Source organism: Leuresthes tenuis, unplaced genomic scaffold (genome assembly GCF_036924035.1).
Source record: "Leuresthes tenuis unplaced genomic scaffold, fLeuTen1.0.hap1 SCAF_8, whole genome shotgun sequence".
Taxonomy (NCBI): Eukaryota; Metazoa; Chordata; class Actinopteri; order Atheriniformes; family Atherinopsidae; genus Leuresthes; species Leuresthes tenuis.
This window is the reverse complement of record NW_027325362.1, coordinates 35,110,110-35,126,830: the sequence shown is the minus strand read 5'-3', so window position 1 is coordinate 35,126,830 and position 16,721 is coordinate 35,110,110. Positions and strand designations below refer to the sequence as shown.

The window sequence follows — 16,721 nt, the reverse complement described above, 5'->3', positions numbered from 1 at the left end:
AAATCACTGCATTTCAAATGTAAAATGTTCATCCAAAACTAAGTTCTAACTATCAGCAGCAACAATCTAACAGGATCTACGATATCAAAGTACAGAAGTGAAGGCAAAATACAGCAGAAATGAGCACTGAAGCTTGAGCTACTGAAGTTACAAACTTCAGCACCCACACATGTACTGACATTCCCCTACCCGCTGAAAGCACCTCGCACTGCATAGGTCACATTTTTACCTCATCTTGATTAATTGTGATTAGATATGATAGACATTAAGTGAATGTAAAACCAGGTACTGAACTAGTGACCCACCCAGGAAGTATCCTGTCTCTTGCACAATGGCAGCTGGGATAGGCTCCAGCTCCACCATGTCGCTGAATGATGAAGTGGGTGTAGAAAACAGATGAAAAAAAAAATTTTTAATAAATAAAAATCAGCCACATATCAATCAAACACATTTAAGAGTGCACTCAATCTGAGGTCATCTGTGAAAAGAGATGATTCACTCAGTTTTAATTGCTCAAATCCTGCATACTCAATATTGTTCTGAAGGCACAAAGTGCCTTCAGCCTTGTCGCAACATTCCTCAGCTTGCATGCAGGTAGAGAATTCTCAGTACACACAGGTAAACATTGTGCAACATTTCATATGGACATCTGTTTATAAAATAACAGATGTCCAGTTGTGCTCAAGTAACAGGCGATAAGAAAATGCAACCTCACATGACAGCTCGTGTGCAATGAAATGAATCCAGACTAGGCACAGAAGTTTCTTGGATTAGAAGAATGGAGTTTTATTAAAAACTATACACTAAGAAAACAGGTTGATGAGAAATTGTTAACATACATGGTATGTTTAAGAGCTTTTCCCCCATACAGACCACTTGGTACAGAGTGAGGCATTCAAAGCCTGCTCAAATATTGTGATAAAGTTTAGTTGGCTGATGTCAGCAAGTTGTCTTTGACTGGAGACATGACCTCTCCCGTCTTAAAGGCAGTCATCCTCTGTGTGTCCCTGAAAAAGCACAGATGTGGAAGTTTTACACTTTTACCATGAGAAAGTACTTCACAGATAAAAGTTAAGCTTGCGATTTAACATGAATATGTGGCTTCTGCTTTGACAGCATATTTTCAACCCTTGAATACAAAAAATTATGCAAGCTTGAGCTGGCCTCAGAAAATTATTGTAACCTATGTGTTATGGTCTTTACAAGGAAAAAACATGATTTTCTTTCAGTGAAACAGTGATGGATAGATGAGCAGCATAATGCCAAAATGTTGCTCAGATCAGTGTGTAAAATAAACATTTATTGGTGCCATATTGGGAAGGGACTTACATGCTGCTTTCATTTACCAATTGAGCTATTAGTCAGCTGTCAAGATGTTTAAAAAAAAAAAAATCACTGCCATATGTGGCCTTATTGGGTTTTTCCCCTTTGTTTTTTAAACTCTTGATTAAGTTTGAAAAAGCTTCATTGAATTTTCACTGAAAATTCATTATGTTCCATAAATGACAGTCTACACAATATTATAAAGAAAACGGATTGTTGCGCTTCACTGCAAAGTAACTAGAGTGATACTTTTTGAAAGTGAAGTTCTTCCAGAGGCTGCTGATGGTGGCCTGGACACTGGGGTTGTTCTCGTTGTTGGTGGAGGAGCCTTTCCTCCCAGAACCAACAGATTTCTTCCTCAGTCCACTGGCTCTGGCTGGGCCTAATATTTGCTCTTTCACAGCTGGAACCTGGCTGTTGGACCTCAACTTTGACAGTCCTGAAACCTTAACACAGAGAAATATCTTTAATACACAGCTAAACGTAAAAACCTTTTCTTTTGACTGTAAAGCTTGTGACTTCCTAAACAGACATCCTTGCCCTCAATAACACAAATGCAATATTTTTGGCTGCAACACTGAGCTTCACACAGTATGCGGTAACATTTGTAGATTATTCGATAAGTTCTGGGGGCATGACATAATGTCAACTTTCTTGTTGTTTAACAATCATATGGGATTTATTAATAGCTACAAAGTAATTTATTGTTGAGTTACATTTTCATAATTTTGCCTCGCTGAAGTTTGAAAGAAGAACAGGAGCATCAGCTCTCGCATTCCCACTTCCCTTTAAAAAGGGGAAAAGCTGCACTTGCGAGAAGTTTGAAATTCAAAAGCTTAAGAGGAGGACAGAACCAGTGCAGAATCAAAGGTGTTGGTCAAGAGGTCAGAGTTCATGCTGAGATTTAGTGCTTCCGCACAAAGATGTAAATCTCGCTCATAGGCACACCCTCAAGTTTAAAGGCATCTAACTTTGGGCTAAACCCAGGTGGTGGGACATTTTAATGGTGTATTTAATTTTTTACTCACTTTATTCAAATATACAGCAATATAGCTTTGTTGTGTTTGGAAATACAAAGACAAGAGACAGACTATACAGGAGGGAAAGCAAGAGGATGTGAAACGTCTATTCTGTCCCCAAGCCTGTGAGAATAAACAATACCTGCTAGCAGGTGTAATTCTGAAATCATATGGAGTAGAGAAAAATCAGGTTGCCGGCCTCCAAGATACCAAGGTACAATTCTGCAACTTTTATCATAGCATTATAACAGTAGCACAGGGAACCATATATCTTTAAAGAAAGAATTAAAACTATTTAAAATAATAATAATAATCCATATGCAACTCTGGCATAAACCCACCTTTGATCTTAGCATGCCGGGTTTTCTGTCTGCTTCTGCTGAACGCATGGGACTGTCCGGCTCAGGCTCTAAATTGTTGCTCAAATTCATTTCCTGAGGAAGTACACAACAGACACACATTAGAACTCAAAGCTGCATTACCAGAATTTTTTCTTTCTACCTCCTTATAAAACATTAATGTCTGATGATGTGTATGTGGGTTGACCCAATCACAAGGGATTCAGAGTTTTCTGTGAACGTACAGATGCAGCATCCTCCTGGCCGGACGCTTGGAAGCTGTAAGTGAAGGTTTCTTCTCTGTGGAGGGAACTCAAGAAAGCCTGGGACTGAGAAAAGTAAGCGCTGTCCTGGGAGCGAGGTGAATCTGAGAGATTGCCCCTGTCCTCCAATTTCCCGTCAGGGGAAGACGAGTCTGCATAGAGTCCATGTGCCTTCTGAGAGAAGGAAAAACTCTCCTTCTTATATTGAAACTGCTGCAGGGTGGCGAGGCCTGTAGTTGACTTTGGTACCGTTGACTGTTGGGTTGAGGAGGAGCTACCTGACCACTGGAACAGCCTGAGGCCCTGACTGGCTGACGTGCTACTAGGGGATGGTGGTGGACTGGGAGTTTCCAATGACGGGATGTCAGGACCATCACTGTCATGGATCTTGACGCTGAGTGAGGATTTGTCTCCGCTGAGATCTACAGCCGTGGTCTCAACTTCCTGGTTGGACTCCTTTGTGCTCAGATTAGCTGCTGAACTGGAGCTGCTGAAAAACCTGAATGTCAGAATAAACATAGCCACATTAGAACATACAAAGGGTTTCCAGAAATACTAAAGCTGCAGAAAAATAGTAAAAGAGACACATTTATGGTTGCTATATGAATACCATGGTACAATTTATATTCTCACAACAAAGAGCCTCATCTGTTTTTCCTCAAAGTTTTGTTAAGAAAACACTGATTTTCACAGCCAAATCTTTGCATCATATCCTGTCACCTGCACCCTATAGATAGAAGTTTCTCCCTTGTATTTTCGTCAGTGAGAACACATCCAGACAAATAAGCTTGGTTAACAGTTATAACGTGGCCTTTAGTTAACGTAGGACAGGTCTCTTAGCAAACTGTCCCGTCTTTATTCATTCATTTATTTTAAGAGTTAGCAAGAATGAAATGCTAGCCTGCCTGATATTTGACAGTTTATGTCCACTAATTTGTAAACTATCAAAAAGCTCAATGAGTTTAGGAGTTTTTCCAACTAATAAAATGTTCATTGAGCTCATTAATCTCTTTATCAATGAAATTGAGTTAACTAAACAACATGTTGTGGGGTTTTTCTTTGTTATCCCCAAGTAGAAATCCATCTGTGCATCCCACTTTTGTAGTAGTTTGATAAACTTGATCACTTTTTGTACATACAATTATTCCAAAATGGCTTCATGGGAGAGACACACACGTATATACATGGGGAAACTGCATTGAAAATACTAATTTCGTTACCCCTAATCTCACCTTAAAATGAAGTCATGTTTTCCATGTTTGTGTATGCCCACTGATGAGAACTCTAACAGATGTCCAAACGGTAGTATAGATACTACCTTTCAGGTCAGCTATGCCAACGCTTTGCATGCAGGGATGTGCAAATTGGTCTACAGTACATTGTGGAGGTGTAGATACAGGGGATTCTCCTGCAGTCTCTCCTGAAAACAAGTGGACCCTCACAGACTGGTGAGGATGGGCCTAACAGCTGCTACTAACCATGACAACTGAATGCTTAACTTTAAAACTAACTGTACTTTGGTCCCAGTGTTGACTGCAAGTTCCCTTCAAACAATGTCCTGCCAACTTGTGGCCCCAATCATGAAATTAAAAACTCAAACACACACAAAAGAAGGGGCAACATATGTTGAGAAAACAAAAAGGGATTTTTCTAATCACAGACTTTCTTTTTCTTGATGTTAACATTTTCAAGTGGATTATGATCTCAATATACTTCTTTCGTTTGCTTTCTCTATATTGACTCATAGTGCAGGCCATTAGATGCCTTGGAGAAATGTTTGTTGGTGTGGCAGCAGTGGTTTCAAAATTGTTCCATTTTTCATCCTGTTAACGATCAACAACTCTTTTTGTCAGGTCTTTACAATTGTTCATGTTCATGTCACAAAACACCTTCACAAATATGTGAGGGACAGGCTTTTTAAATATAAAGTGAGTGCCCACTCACACTCAGTTATCACTCAGTTGACTGAAGACTTGACTCCAAAGGTCCAAATACTTTTACAACTCTATTTACAATATTTATGTGTTATTAAATCTGTCATTTAATATCAATTTCTTTTTTTTTTTAATCTTTAAGACACTTGTTCAATGTAGAATTACCATATTTTCCTGACTATAAGTCGCACTTTTTTCATAGTTTGGCTGGTCCATTGACTTATAGTCAGGTGCGACTTATATTAGGGATGTGAAATCGGCCCCGTCTCAGATCAGTGGATCGTGGCCACTGTCGATCGCTGATAGGCGATCCGATCGAAAATCACTCCATCCCTATTACAGCCTGTTATTTAATTAGAAATATAGGTTTTGCTCCACATCTGCACAGACAGAAATGTCTGCGGCTCAAGATTATATTTTGGTTTGGTTATTTGTGTGAGGGGCATTTAATTTACGCACGCTGATCCCTCGATTTAATAGAGTTATTGCAGTTCAAATACATGCATTAATTATTTCTTTTGTGACTAAAAAGAAAGATAATATCGCACCCCACTTGTGGCGCAGAGAAAAGTGTTTGGTAAGCAAGCATCTCAGAAAAAAAGATGCAACAGGGTGTAATTAAGAGTTTAATATTCACTCCTCAGTTGCACAGATCAAAGGGCTCTGTATGCAGACATGCTGCTCCATGAGAAACATTTTTAAGTACACAGTAAAGCGCAGGTTCTAGAGATTTTTTCTTTCACGTCTTATGGCATTAATTTAATTCAAGAACGCCTTAAAGATCGCCTTTGAAAATAAAAAAAATCACTCCATCCCTAACTTATATATCGAAATATATGTAATTTAACATGTTTTTAAATGTTAATTCATACTGACTGACATGAACCAAGGAGTAAACATTGCTATCTACAGCAGCACGAGGACACGCTAGGCTTGTGGCAACTTTATGCTGCTCCTGTACCACTGAAACATTAACTTAAAGACAACTGAGAAAGAAAATCCTATTCTGCAGATTATAAACTGCAGGTGGTAAAATATGCAGCAATCAAGCAACAGAAAGAAAGTTTGGAGTGAGTGAGAAACAACCGGTGAGTGAGGGAGTGGCATAAAACAGAGCTTAACCCTACTGCAATGAAGAAAACAAAGAAAGCTAATCGCAGGCTGAAAGCAAGATGGCCAGAGCTGGAGGAACCAGTCCACAGGTGGGTGCTTGAACAAGGTCCTGCCGGGAGAGGCTCGTCAACGGTGCAGTTACGTCTCCATCCCTGGTTCTTGCCAAGGAGAAGAATATAAATGACTTTGCAGGTGGGCTTCTTGGTGTTACTGCTTCATGCAACACAACCGCCTCTCTATCAGAGCCTGGACCACAGTGTGTCAGGATTGGTCTTGGATTTTGTGAAATAAATTTCGACATAAATGTGACTTATAGCCCGGTGCGACTTATATACCGTAAATTCCGGACTATAGAGCGCACCTGAATATAAACCGCACCCTCTAATATTAAAAAGAAAATCCATTTTGTACTTGTATAAACCGCACCGGATTATAAGCCGCGGGTGTCCACATTGTAGTATGAGATATTTACACAGAAAGATGTTACACGCGAGGATTTTTAAACTTTTAATTAAATCCGTATGGTAACATAAACAAATACTGTAAATGCTTTTTTTTGTACAGTGCCTGTAACACAGATGGTTTTAACTTAAATACCTATCGGTAAGGCACAAATATGTGGCGTAAATGCTTTTTTTTTTCTTCCTCCTCGAACAGCTTCTAACACGGCTGGTTAAAAAAAAAAAAAAAAAGGACAGTAGCCTATCAAGAAAAGTCCTCGATCGCCTTCTTCATCTTCCTCCTGCGCACTAAAACCATCAAAGTCATCTTCTTCAGTGTCCGAATTGAACAGCCTCAGAACTTCGTCACTCACTGCATCATATGCATTTCTTCGTTTGTTTTCCATGTTGAGGGTGAGTACAAATGAACAATTTACCATAATTTAGCAGTGTAAGTGCGTTTGATTTATCGTACAATTTCATTGGACCACTGTGAACTATTCGTTCATTTTATTGGTCTCATGCTACAAGGCAAAATGTTTTTGGCGGCATGAAAAAAGAAAAAAAAACAAACAAACATGTTAGCTGCACCGTATTATAAGCTTGGGGAAAAAGTAGCAGCTTATAGTTTGGGATTTACAATATATAAACCAAAATATTCATGAACTTTAAGTTTTATTATAAATCTTGAGCTACCTATTTGAGGAGGAAGTGGTCCGAGTCTCAGAGTGTGTGCCATTTTGGTTTAACCAGAGATTTCTCTGAATTTTTAACAGTCAAGCTAAATTCCCTCTACCTTTGGTCCTTCAGTTAAACTACATTAACTTGACATCAACACAGTATTAAGTCAGACATGGAAATATCAAAATCAGTACAGATTCTAATGTGCATCTACAATTCAATAATAGAAAGTCTGATAAGTTGACAATCACATGTGGTAGGATCACAGTGACTTCACCTGCTGCGGATGGCCTGGCCGTCCTCCTCTGGTTCCTGGTTTCTCTTCTGCAGCAGCGTGGCAAAGCGATTGCGTGGCTGGATGCTTAATGTGGACTTGTCTGGCTGCGGGTCTGACTTGGATCGCTTCTGCCCAGAAGCAGAGTACTGCTGGAGCACTTCCTCATCAGATATGCATGAGTCTACAGGAGGACAAAAACAAAGATGAGTTCAGATAAACTAGTGCTCTGTACAGTGCATATAAATAACTAATGTTTTAGTATTACTTAATTTTGTTTTGATTTCCATTTATTTAGATATTTTTTTGATTATTCGTGCTTCTGTTCAACAAATGGAAAAAGAGTCATGTCTCAAGACAAAACCCAGACGATAGTCGATTCCCAATTAGTTTATTTTTCTAATCTAATCTTTTTTTAATTGCTAATGTTAAATGCACATGTTTAAGTTAATTTGCACTTTGAGCCATAAATAAATAAAGCTACAAAGAAAACACATTTCTAATATTAATGACACAATCAATTATTACTTATACAATAAAAAAAAAAAATCAAAAAGACTCTTTGAAGCAGTTTTTATATATATATACACACACACATAAACAAGTGGAGCATCTACAAAAGAAAATCTACTAGCAGCAGAAAAAAAGAAAAATCTGCCCAATATGATATGAACTCCATCACTTTTCATGGTTATAAGAACTGGTCTCAGTAATTCACAGGGAAAGACCTCAATATAAATATGAAAAATCTTGGTTTCCCTTTAAGACAAGCAGCACACAATGCAATTCTACATATTTCTGCATTTTGTATGATTTTGATTGGTTTATCTATCTTGTGGACGATTTGTATCTATTTATGCCAGGGATATATACGACATTAAAATATGTAAAGAGAAAAAACATCAGCTAATCAATAAAGAAAATACTCAAGAGTTGTTGTATTACAAAATGAAAAGCAATGTTGGAAGTGCAGTAATTATGAACCAATTTACTGCTAATCAACTACAGCAAAAATAAAGAGAAATAAAAAAATACACAGTGTAATAAAACTCCTTTCCCTTATTGCAGATCGGAAGTTAGGAAGTTGTTCAAGATGATATATGCTTGATCACTGTTGAATACAGTGATGATGATATGACTTGCGATATATAAACAAATACTTAATTATGGAGTGTGGTATGCTCAGGTGTATTCATAATGGCATATTCTCTGCTTGCTGATTAGTTGTGCAACATGTACAAGAGCTGACCTTCCTTTAGGTAGAATTCAGCCTACATTTATACACTTGTTCTACGATTTCAACTAAATATCAGTGAAAGAAAAAGGCCTAATGATTCCCCATTTGTTGCAGTCCATCTGTCACTTTATGTTGCTTCATAATGCCCAATTAGTTGAGAGATATTCATCCGGTAAACCACTAGTTCTAACGTCACTCCTTCATTCTTTGTTTTAAATGTCTTGCTGGAATCAGTTTTTACAATAAATATATAGAGAGCTTAAATCATGAACATTTTACACATCATCTTAACTTTTCAGTGAACAGGGTTGTTAATAAAAGGTTTTCAGTACCAAAGGGGACAAAACCATATAAAGTATGATTCAATACAACACAGTTTTGATTTTACTTATGAGTCGCTTGCAGTTGGACAGAAAACTGGCATGGCTCAACTGACAAAACTAAGGCTGGGTGTGGTCAGTCAAACTGAGCTGAATGTATCTACTCTATAAATTACATAGAATGTAAAATACTTAAACAAGACAGATACCTCCCATAAGTACTAAAGTACATTATTTTAGTAAATGTTCCTGGTTGTCTTTCATTGCTGAGGAATGAGAGCAAAGCATAAACAGCTCACCCTCTCTCGGCCTCTTCACCTGGAGCTCTCTGCAGGGCAGCCTCAGGCCATCCAGGCTTATGACTCTCTCCTTCCCCCTAGTGGAGGAAGGCTTTTCTGGAGAAGCAGCAGGCCCAGGAGGACCAGCTGGGGCTGGTGTGAAGCTCCTGCTCCAGATACTGGGCCCAGTGGAGGTTGGTGCAGCATTCCAACTATGGCTACGGGGTTTAGACAGCTGAAAAGAAATTTGGAAAGCTGTCATTAATAAAGAGATTTCATCTTGAGCAGCATGTCACCTTTAACTGGCAGGTATTATCTAATACCTGTGGCTTGAGTTTGTCTGGATTAAAGTCGTCTATCCTCTTCATGGTATTGATGTCAAGGTTTCCCAAGGCCATGTCCAATCCTTTGTCATCTCCTAGATTTCTGAATTAATTACTATAAAGGACACAATATTGTTTAAGTAATGGAGAGGAATTTCTCATGTCTAAATCAGTGATAATGACCAAAAACGACTCTACACCAGATATGCTTCACACAAGAGGATACAGTCCAGCATAGGTGAGGGTGGCAGGGTCTATGTGCTCTGGGTACGGGTTGAGAGGTACAACCTTTCTCCTGACAGGATCAAACACCAACTGGTAAAGGAAGGTGTTATTGGCTCTTACAAATCCTTCGATGTACTGTTCAGGAATGACTAGATTCATTTTCAGATACTGGCCCATCTTTTTAATCACCTGATGAGAAAAGGGTAGTTCACAATAAACAGTTTCCAATCAGAGCAGTACAACATTTATAGAAAAGTGTTGAAAATAGTCCAGTGTAAAAGAAAAAAATGCAAGTGACTTCTTGTGTGTATTAGCTGAAGTACTATTATATACTGTGTATATGTACACACATACATATACACGTGTATGTGCATGTGACGCGAGTATTATATCAGACTTCTCATTCTTTCAAGGCACAATGATCATCTTTTCTTAAGAATATTAATAAGAAACATAGTATCAAAGTCAATCATTTACAAAAAGGCAAACATTACCAAACATAACTTCAAGTGTTTTTTTTATTTTATTTCATAGGTTCTATATTTTCTTTAGTGGCTGAGAAAAAGCAATGCTCAGGTTATACCATTTATTTTCAAATTGCACCTTTGGTCTAAATGGATTTAGGTGACATCAGTCTCACCGTCCGTACCAACCTTGAGGATGTCAGGGTCTTTGGCAAGCCGGAGAAGCTTGCAGGACTTTCCAAGACCAATGCCATGCAGGGAGGCCAGGTAGTCACAACCAGCCAGGATGCACATGTAGCGAAACTTCTCCTCTGTGAAAAGATTCCCCAGGGAGCGACAGCGGCCCAGGTTACTCTGGTCTATCTCTAGGCCATTGCCTTGCTTGTCCATTTTGAGAATCACCTGCAAAATTGTGAGACAAGTTTGTTGCTATAGCCTTGGTTCCCCCTAAAAGTTGTAGAGAAAACAGTAGCTTTCAAAAGGACTTTATTCTACATTAATTCTAAACTGGCAACATTCTAAATTTTTTCTAAAATGTTTTTATTTTGAAAAAAAAAAAATTATTCAAAAATGTCAAAATATATTGATTTCATGACTGATACTGCTTTACTTCCCAAACAGCCCAGCAGATCCCCTACAGTTAATCATTTTTCTATAATACTATAACTGACCTGACAAAATAAAACTAGTTAAATGTTGACCAAAGTAGCACATTTGTATTTGTGTAGCTTGCAGCTGCTTGCAGCTCCTTAGTAAAGTACTAGATACCGTTTTGCAGCCAAATGCCAGCAAGTCAGAATCCTCTGTGACGACCGCCTGGGCCAAACCAGATTTGTTGAGGTACGCCAACTGAGCATCAGCTTCATAGGGAGCCACAACACAGTCCACCCCTCTTGTCCTCGCAGCCTTTTTAAAAAAACAACACCTTTAATCACGGCACTGTATCGAGTTTACAGTTACAACACGTCACCATGTTTACAGTTACAACATGGGAAATTGGTGGTTGGAATAGAAAATGTTGGGGAGGTTCAAAACATTCCAACCGGACAAGATTTTTATTTCATTTTAAATTTTTAGCTTGCTCCTCAGCAACAATAGGTCAAATCTTTAAAAACCTGACCAGAAGAAGGGTCAGTAGATAAGATGAGCCAACACAACACTTGGTTTACTTTCTTAAAAATAAAGTAAAGTAATCTTAAATAAAGGGGGAAAAAATAGTATCATACACAATTTCTTTAAATAATTTTTTTCAAAAATAGGCAATAGGGTTGTTCTGTAATACAAAGTCTTCTTTAAATTTACCCATAAATAGGTTAGTGTAGTGAGAAGAACATGCACTTCCTATGCAAACTGATTGGCAATGCAGATTTAAAAAAAAAAAAGACATTCAAATTCAAATAACTTTTTCTTTAAAAATCTACTTATTTGAGTTCTAACAGACTACGAGTAGGAGGGATGTCTCTTGGACTACGTTCAGTGATCAAAGCATTTGAGAGCTTGTATTCATTGCAATGTATTGAGCCAATATGAAAGAAGGTCTTACCTTAATAAGATTATGAGCCATGGATGGAGTGATGTTAATGCAGCGAGTAAAACAGTCTCTGGCCTCAGACAGTTTGCCTTCGCGTAGCAGCTGTCGACCCTTTTGAAGGTTAGCTTCCCTGCGTCTGAAAGGTGCACGAGTGAAACAGACTTAAAGTCTCTGGAATTTATAATAGCAGTAAGTTAAGTTACAGTTTGTACCTACAGGAGAACAGTGGTCTTGTGACAACACGAGTAGCAGCAGAAAGAACCTGGCAGAAACCAAAAAGTCCTAGCTCTGCCTCCTTGTTAAGGATAACAAAATATTGGATGCCTTCTGTTCCTTGATGTACAACTATACGCTTGTGAGGAAAATGTCTACAGGTCTGTACATTGCAGTTCTGCACCACCACATGTTTTGGAATGCAGAGCTTCAAATAAACAGAGTACTGCCATAGCGTGAACAAACAAACAAACACACAACCACATACACATGCAGATATGCATGCACTGAAGACCCTGACACGCCACAGATCTCCCAAACCAGTAAGCATCACATTGAACCAACTTCTAATGGTGGATGGGACCCACCCAGACTGGCTAACCCTAGGTCAGACAGTCCTGATGATGAAAAATCCCCAGCAGCTCTCCTGCAGAGACCTTGGGATCCTATAGGAAAATGACAGCCATGAGGAGGCCACAAGTAAGTCAGCCACAACCAAATACCTGCAAAAAGTGAGGCAGGTCCTAAAGAGTCAGCTGAATGGGGAAAAAAGTCTGAGCTATCAACCCCTTACGACCTGCCAGTCATCAGATACCCTGCTGGCATAATAACCTGGCCAAAAGAGGTGATAGAAGCCACTGATATCAAGACAAGAAAGCTCCTCACAACGCATGGAGGGTTTCAGCCCAAGCCCAGCACCCTGAAATTGTACACTAAAAGAAAGGAGGGAGGACGGGGACGAGTGCGCGTCAGAGCCACTATCCAGGATAAAACAACAAAGATCCAGGAATGCATCAGAAAGATGAAGAATCACTCAGTGGGTTTACATGATGGGATTAACTGGATTATAGCTATAGTTGTTATGCTCCTTATCTGAGGGTAATTATCCTTGGATATATGGCGGTGAATGAATGGAATCACTGGCACAAAGCATGTCATACCCCGGTACCATAGGTGGCGCTGTCCCCATTTCAGCTATCGCTAATAGAGCCACTTCCTGTTGACGTCTTCACCACCACCAACAAACTCAGGCATTCCAGAAAGATGGCGAACGCAGAGCGAGATGAAGCTACGTCTCTCTACATTTAGTTTGTGATGAGCTGGTTATGGCACAAACACGATGCACAACGGCACATCCTCCATTGCGTTGTTTGTTTCTGACGGTGAAAAACTCTCGAGCATGCGCAGAACGTTCAATCCAATCCACCACGTGCTTCTGACATCTAGATGCACATTTGGTGTACGTTTGGATCGAGTTGTCTCAGGGTCTTAATCCGATCGCGAGTAACCCGATCCGGTTTTTTTTTTGTCAGATTGAGGTGTCTCCATGAACTGAATAACTCAGTCTTATTGTAATTTAGCCTTTAATCCGATGGCACTCATGTAACCCCATTGAGTGACTAGAAAAAGCTGGTCTGAAAGACAGCACAGAGGCACTAATAATGGCAGCACTCGACCGGGCCCTGAGCACAAGAGCAATAGAGGCCGGGGTTTGTCACATCATACAGGACCCAAGGTGCAGGCTGTGCAAAGAGGACTGAGACAGTGCAGCACATAGTAGCAGGGTGTAAGAGTCAGGCAGTTTGGATTGGAAGTCCCAAAGTCAAATTGACACCTCAAAAGAATGACAGAGCCAAGATCCTGGGGGTCTTTCAGATCCAAACTGATAAGCAGGTGATGGCCAACAACCATTGTGGTTGACAAACTACAGTAGGAAGGCAGTAGCGATAGATGCATCAATTCCCGGTTGGGTATGTGTGGGTTCTCTCTGGGTACTCCAGCTTCCTCCCACCGTCCAAAAACATGCATGTCAGGTTAATTGCTGACTCTAAAGTGAGTGGGCCCAGTGAGGAGTGAGTGTGAGCGTGTGTGTGGTTGTTTGTCTCTGTGATGGACTGGCGACCGGTCCAGGGTGTACCCCGTCACTCGGCCAATGACAGTTGGGACAGGCACCAGCTATTTTTATAGCTTTTTATAACTGCTAATTGGTAAACAAAAATAACTTTCAATATAAGGATGGGTTTTTTTCTATAGTCAAACTACCTTTGACCGAGCAAGAGATAGGGATATGTATATGTAGATTAGAGGTGGAGAACAAGAGTGCCGTCTATCTTTACATTCATACACAAAGTAAATACTCACTCTCTGCGAGCCTTTTCCACCTCTTGCTTGGAAGGTAGATTGCGTCCATCAAACACTAGAATTGGTTTGACACCGAAGTTCAACAGCATGTCTACCAACTTCATGCAGTACCACACATACCTGGTATGGACACATTGAAAAGACAGCATTGGGGTTTCAGATAGAATGATCCAGTGTGTTCCAGATTTTATTACTAATTTTATTACTCTGCACAATTCTTTGTGTACTAATCATACTCACATAGACTCTGTTTTTACAATTCAGTGTGTATCATACAAAAAATATTTTTCACTTTTTCATTGATAACAACGAAACTGCTTACTGGTCAGTTTGTTCCCCTTTAGCAAGCTTCTCAGCACAAGAAAAGGCTCCTTTATGTAGCCAGCAATAGGTGTCCACAGCCACCGTCTGGCCTTTGTATTTTTTCACGTTGATGGGCTCTGCTGCATCTTTGATGAACTGCAACAGTCCAGAGATTCCCATTTTCAGCTACTTGGCCTAACCACGATTATTGTGAACCTGAGAAAAAAAATAAAAATTAAAAAAAAAAAAAACCAATATGAGCACTACAGCAGGTGTAGTGCTCATACAAAAATAACAAAATATTAAATTATTTTAGATGCCCATACAGTCCCCTTAATTGAAACACACTAATCCTCAATGCAGAACATTTTAAGTCCTCTCCTGTTACTGGTTAAACTCCATGAAACCAATTTCAATTTAATACCACAAAACCTGACATCTTTTGTAGAACTTATCGGTACATTACAATACCTCCTTATGGTTGGTAATGAGCTTTTGCGCCTCTAAATTTGACGTATTTGATATTAAGTGGCTATTGGCACAATGAATAAATTGAGAAAGACTCGAACAAATTCAACACGTTTTCACATATATGATAGGTCTCTCATTAGTGTTGTGTAGAGCCAACAATATTCTAAACCCCGTCTAATTTACCTGTCTGTAAGCAACAGAACGACGTGGACAGTTTCGTTGCTAAAGTAAACGGTCGCGACACCGAATAGCCATGAAAAGCACGTTTGACTAGGGAAACACACAAAAACAACAAAACGGATGATTGAACTCAACTCACCTTTTTGTTATTAATATCCACACGTACAAACAGCCTGGCAGTGAAAAACTAAAGCGAGTTTGGTTTTAGCGGCAAAACGGTGTTTCAGTAAGAGCTGCTGCCATTGGTCATATAGACTGAGAGGCGGGACTAACCGAAGAAAAAACGGGTTGAGCTTTTTACGTCACTCTGGGTTGAGCCAGAGCTATAAAGTATATACAGAGTTACGACACGCTTTGATGTCGCCACTAGGGCTGTCACGTGGTTCATGTAAGCCTCAATAGTTCCAACGGTTACAACCAAACGGCAAACTGTCATAGTTTCGTATGGTACAGCGTGAGCTATTGCATGGTAAATATGAAAGTAAACGTACGTTGTATGGGATGTATTATGCTTTTGAGCTGTGGGGTTGACAATTGAAAGTGTTTTGATTACTCTTGAATAATAATAATACATTTTTAGAGGTAAAAGTTCGTGTAGCTTCGCTAGGTTACTTACGTGAGTGATTCTAAGTTTAAAATGTTGGTTGTTCTGCATTGGCAAATAGATCAACAAGTTACCATTTAATTTTTACCATTATTTGACTCTAAGCACTGTCAGCACTTACCTGTTTTGTGAAATGTCATCTTTTCCAAAGCACTTTTTATCTTTATTACCAAGTTTAGTTATTTTGAAAGGATATGTATCAGAACCATGGAGATTTTAAGATGAGCAGGACTGAGCCATGTACCAGATCTATGAAACAACCACTAATTAGGCTTGAATATTAAATATTTAATGTTACAACCGATGGACTGGAATAAGTATGACTGGTACAAACATTGTTAAACAAACAAGATTTTATTAAAAAAAAATATTGAAACAAGAACAATTGTGTGTGTGTGTGTGTACAAGAAAAATAAAAAGAATAATATATATTTATTGTTATTACTATAAATAATACATATAATTGATAACTAATGAAAAGAATATTACATATATATATATAACAAGACATTTTACGGCAGTTCCATTCACATTTCATGCTTTTCATCTGCATCGTGTAAAAAAGTAAACAGGGACAGGGAGATTGGTTAGATAACACAGCAGGTAGCGCTTAGTCTATACTTGATATAATACATTTCCAGCATCATATCAATGGGTGGAGACTGCTAGATAAGCAGATAGACAAATGACCCCCCCCACCAGCCCCCTGATTGATATTAATGCTTAGAGAGAAGCCTGTGATCTTTGATAATGTTGAAGTTCAAGACAGCTATGGTTCAATCATTTTGTAGATCAGTGGTTTTACCATGGTTGGCTATGCAGCCTTTGGATGCAGCAATCGATCAGAGAAAGGATTCCGGATGTATGGCTTCCCCAAGGACATTAACCGCCGGAAAAGATGGTTGGCGATGGTCAGCAGGCAAAACTTTCAAGTTAAAGATGACAACAACAACAGAAAACTTTGTGAAGTAAGTAATGGCCACAGAGGTTTTATGATAAAGTTACTCAAATTTCAAAGGGCCTTAAACACCTGAATGTAAAGAAG

General features: G+C 39.1%; 1 protein-coding gene across 1 annotated transcript; it reads right to left on the bottom strand.

Moving 5' to 3' along the window:
- Window positions 1–682: 682 nt before the first annotated feature.
- On the bottom strand, window positions 683–15,280 carry exo1 (exonuclease 1). The gene is made up of 14 exons (XM_072391557.1): window positions 15,212–15,280; window positions 14,441–14,637; window positions 14,119–14,238; window positions 11,776–11,899; window positions 11,001–11,138; window positions 10,422–10,634; window positions 9,770–9,957; window positions 9,544–9,646; window positions 9,242–9,455; window positions 7,389–7,569; window positions 2,926–3,442; window positions 2,684–2,776; window positions 1,573–1,769; window positions 683–1,007 (listed from the first exon to the last, which is right to left on the bottom strand). The coding sequence occupies exons 2-14, from the start codon at window positions 14,599–14,601 to the stop codon at window positions 926–928; spliced, it is 2,331 nt and encodes a 776-aa protein (XP_072247658.1). The 5' UTR covers window positions 14,602–14,637; window positions 15,212–15,280; the 3' UTR covers window positions 683–925.
- Window positions 15,281–16,721: the final 1,441 nt, after the last annotated feature.

Coding starts and splice junctions, on each gene's coding strand:
- exo1 (XM_072391557.1), bottom strand. CDS start 14,601: ATGGGAATCTCTGGACTGTTGCAGTTCATCAAAGATGCAGCAGAGCCC. Junction 9,647..9,769: donor ACCCTCACCTATGCTGGACT/GTATCCTCTTGT, acceptor TAATTAATTCAG/AAATCTAGGAGATGACAAAG. Junction 7,570..9,241: donor GGTGAAGAGGCCGAGAGAGG/GTGAGCTGTTTA, acceptor GTCCTCCTGTAG/ACTCATGCATATCTGATGAG.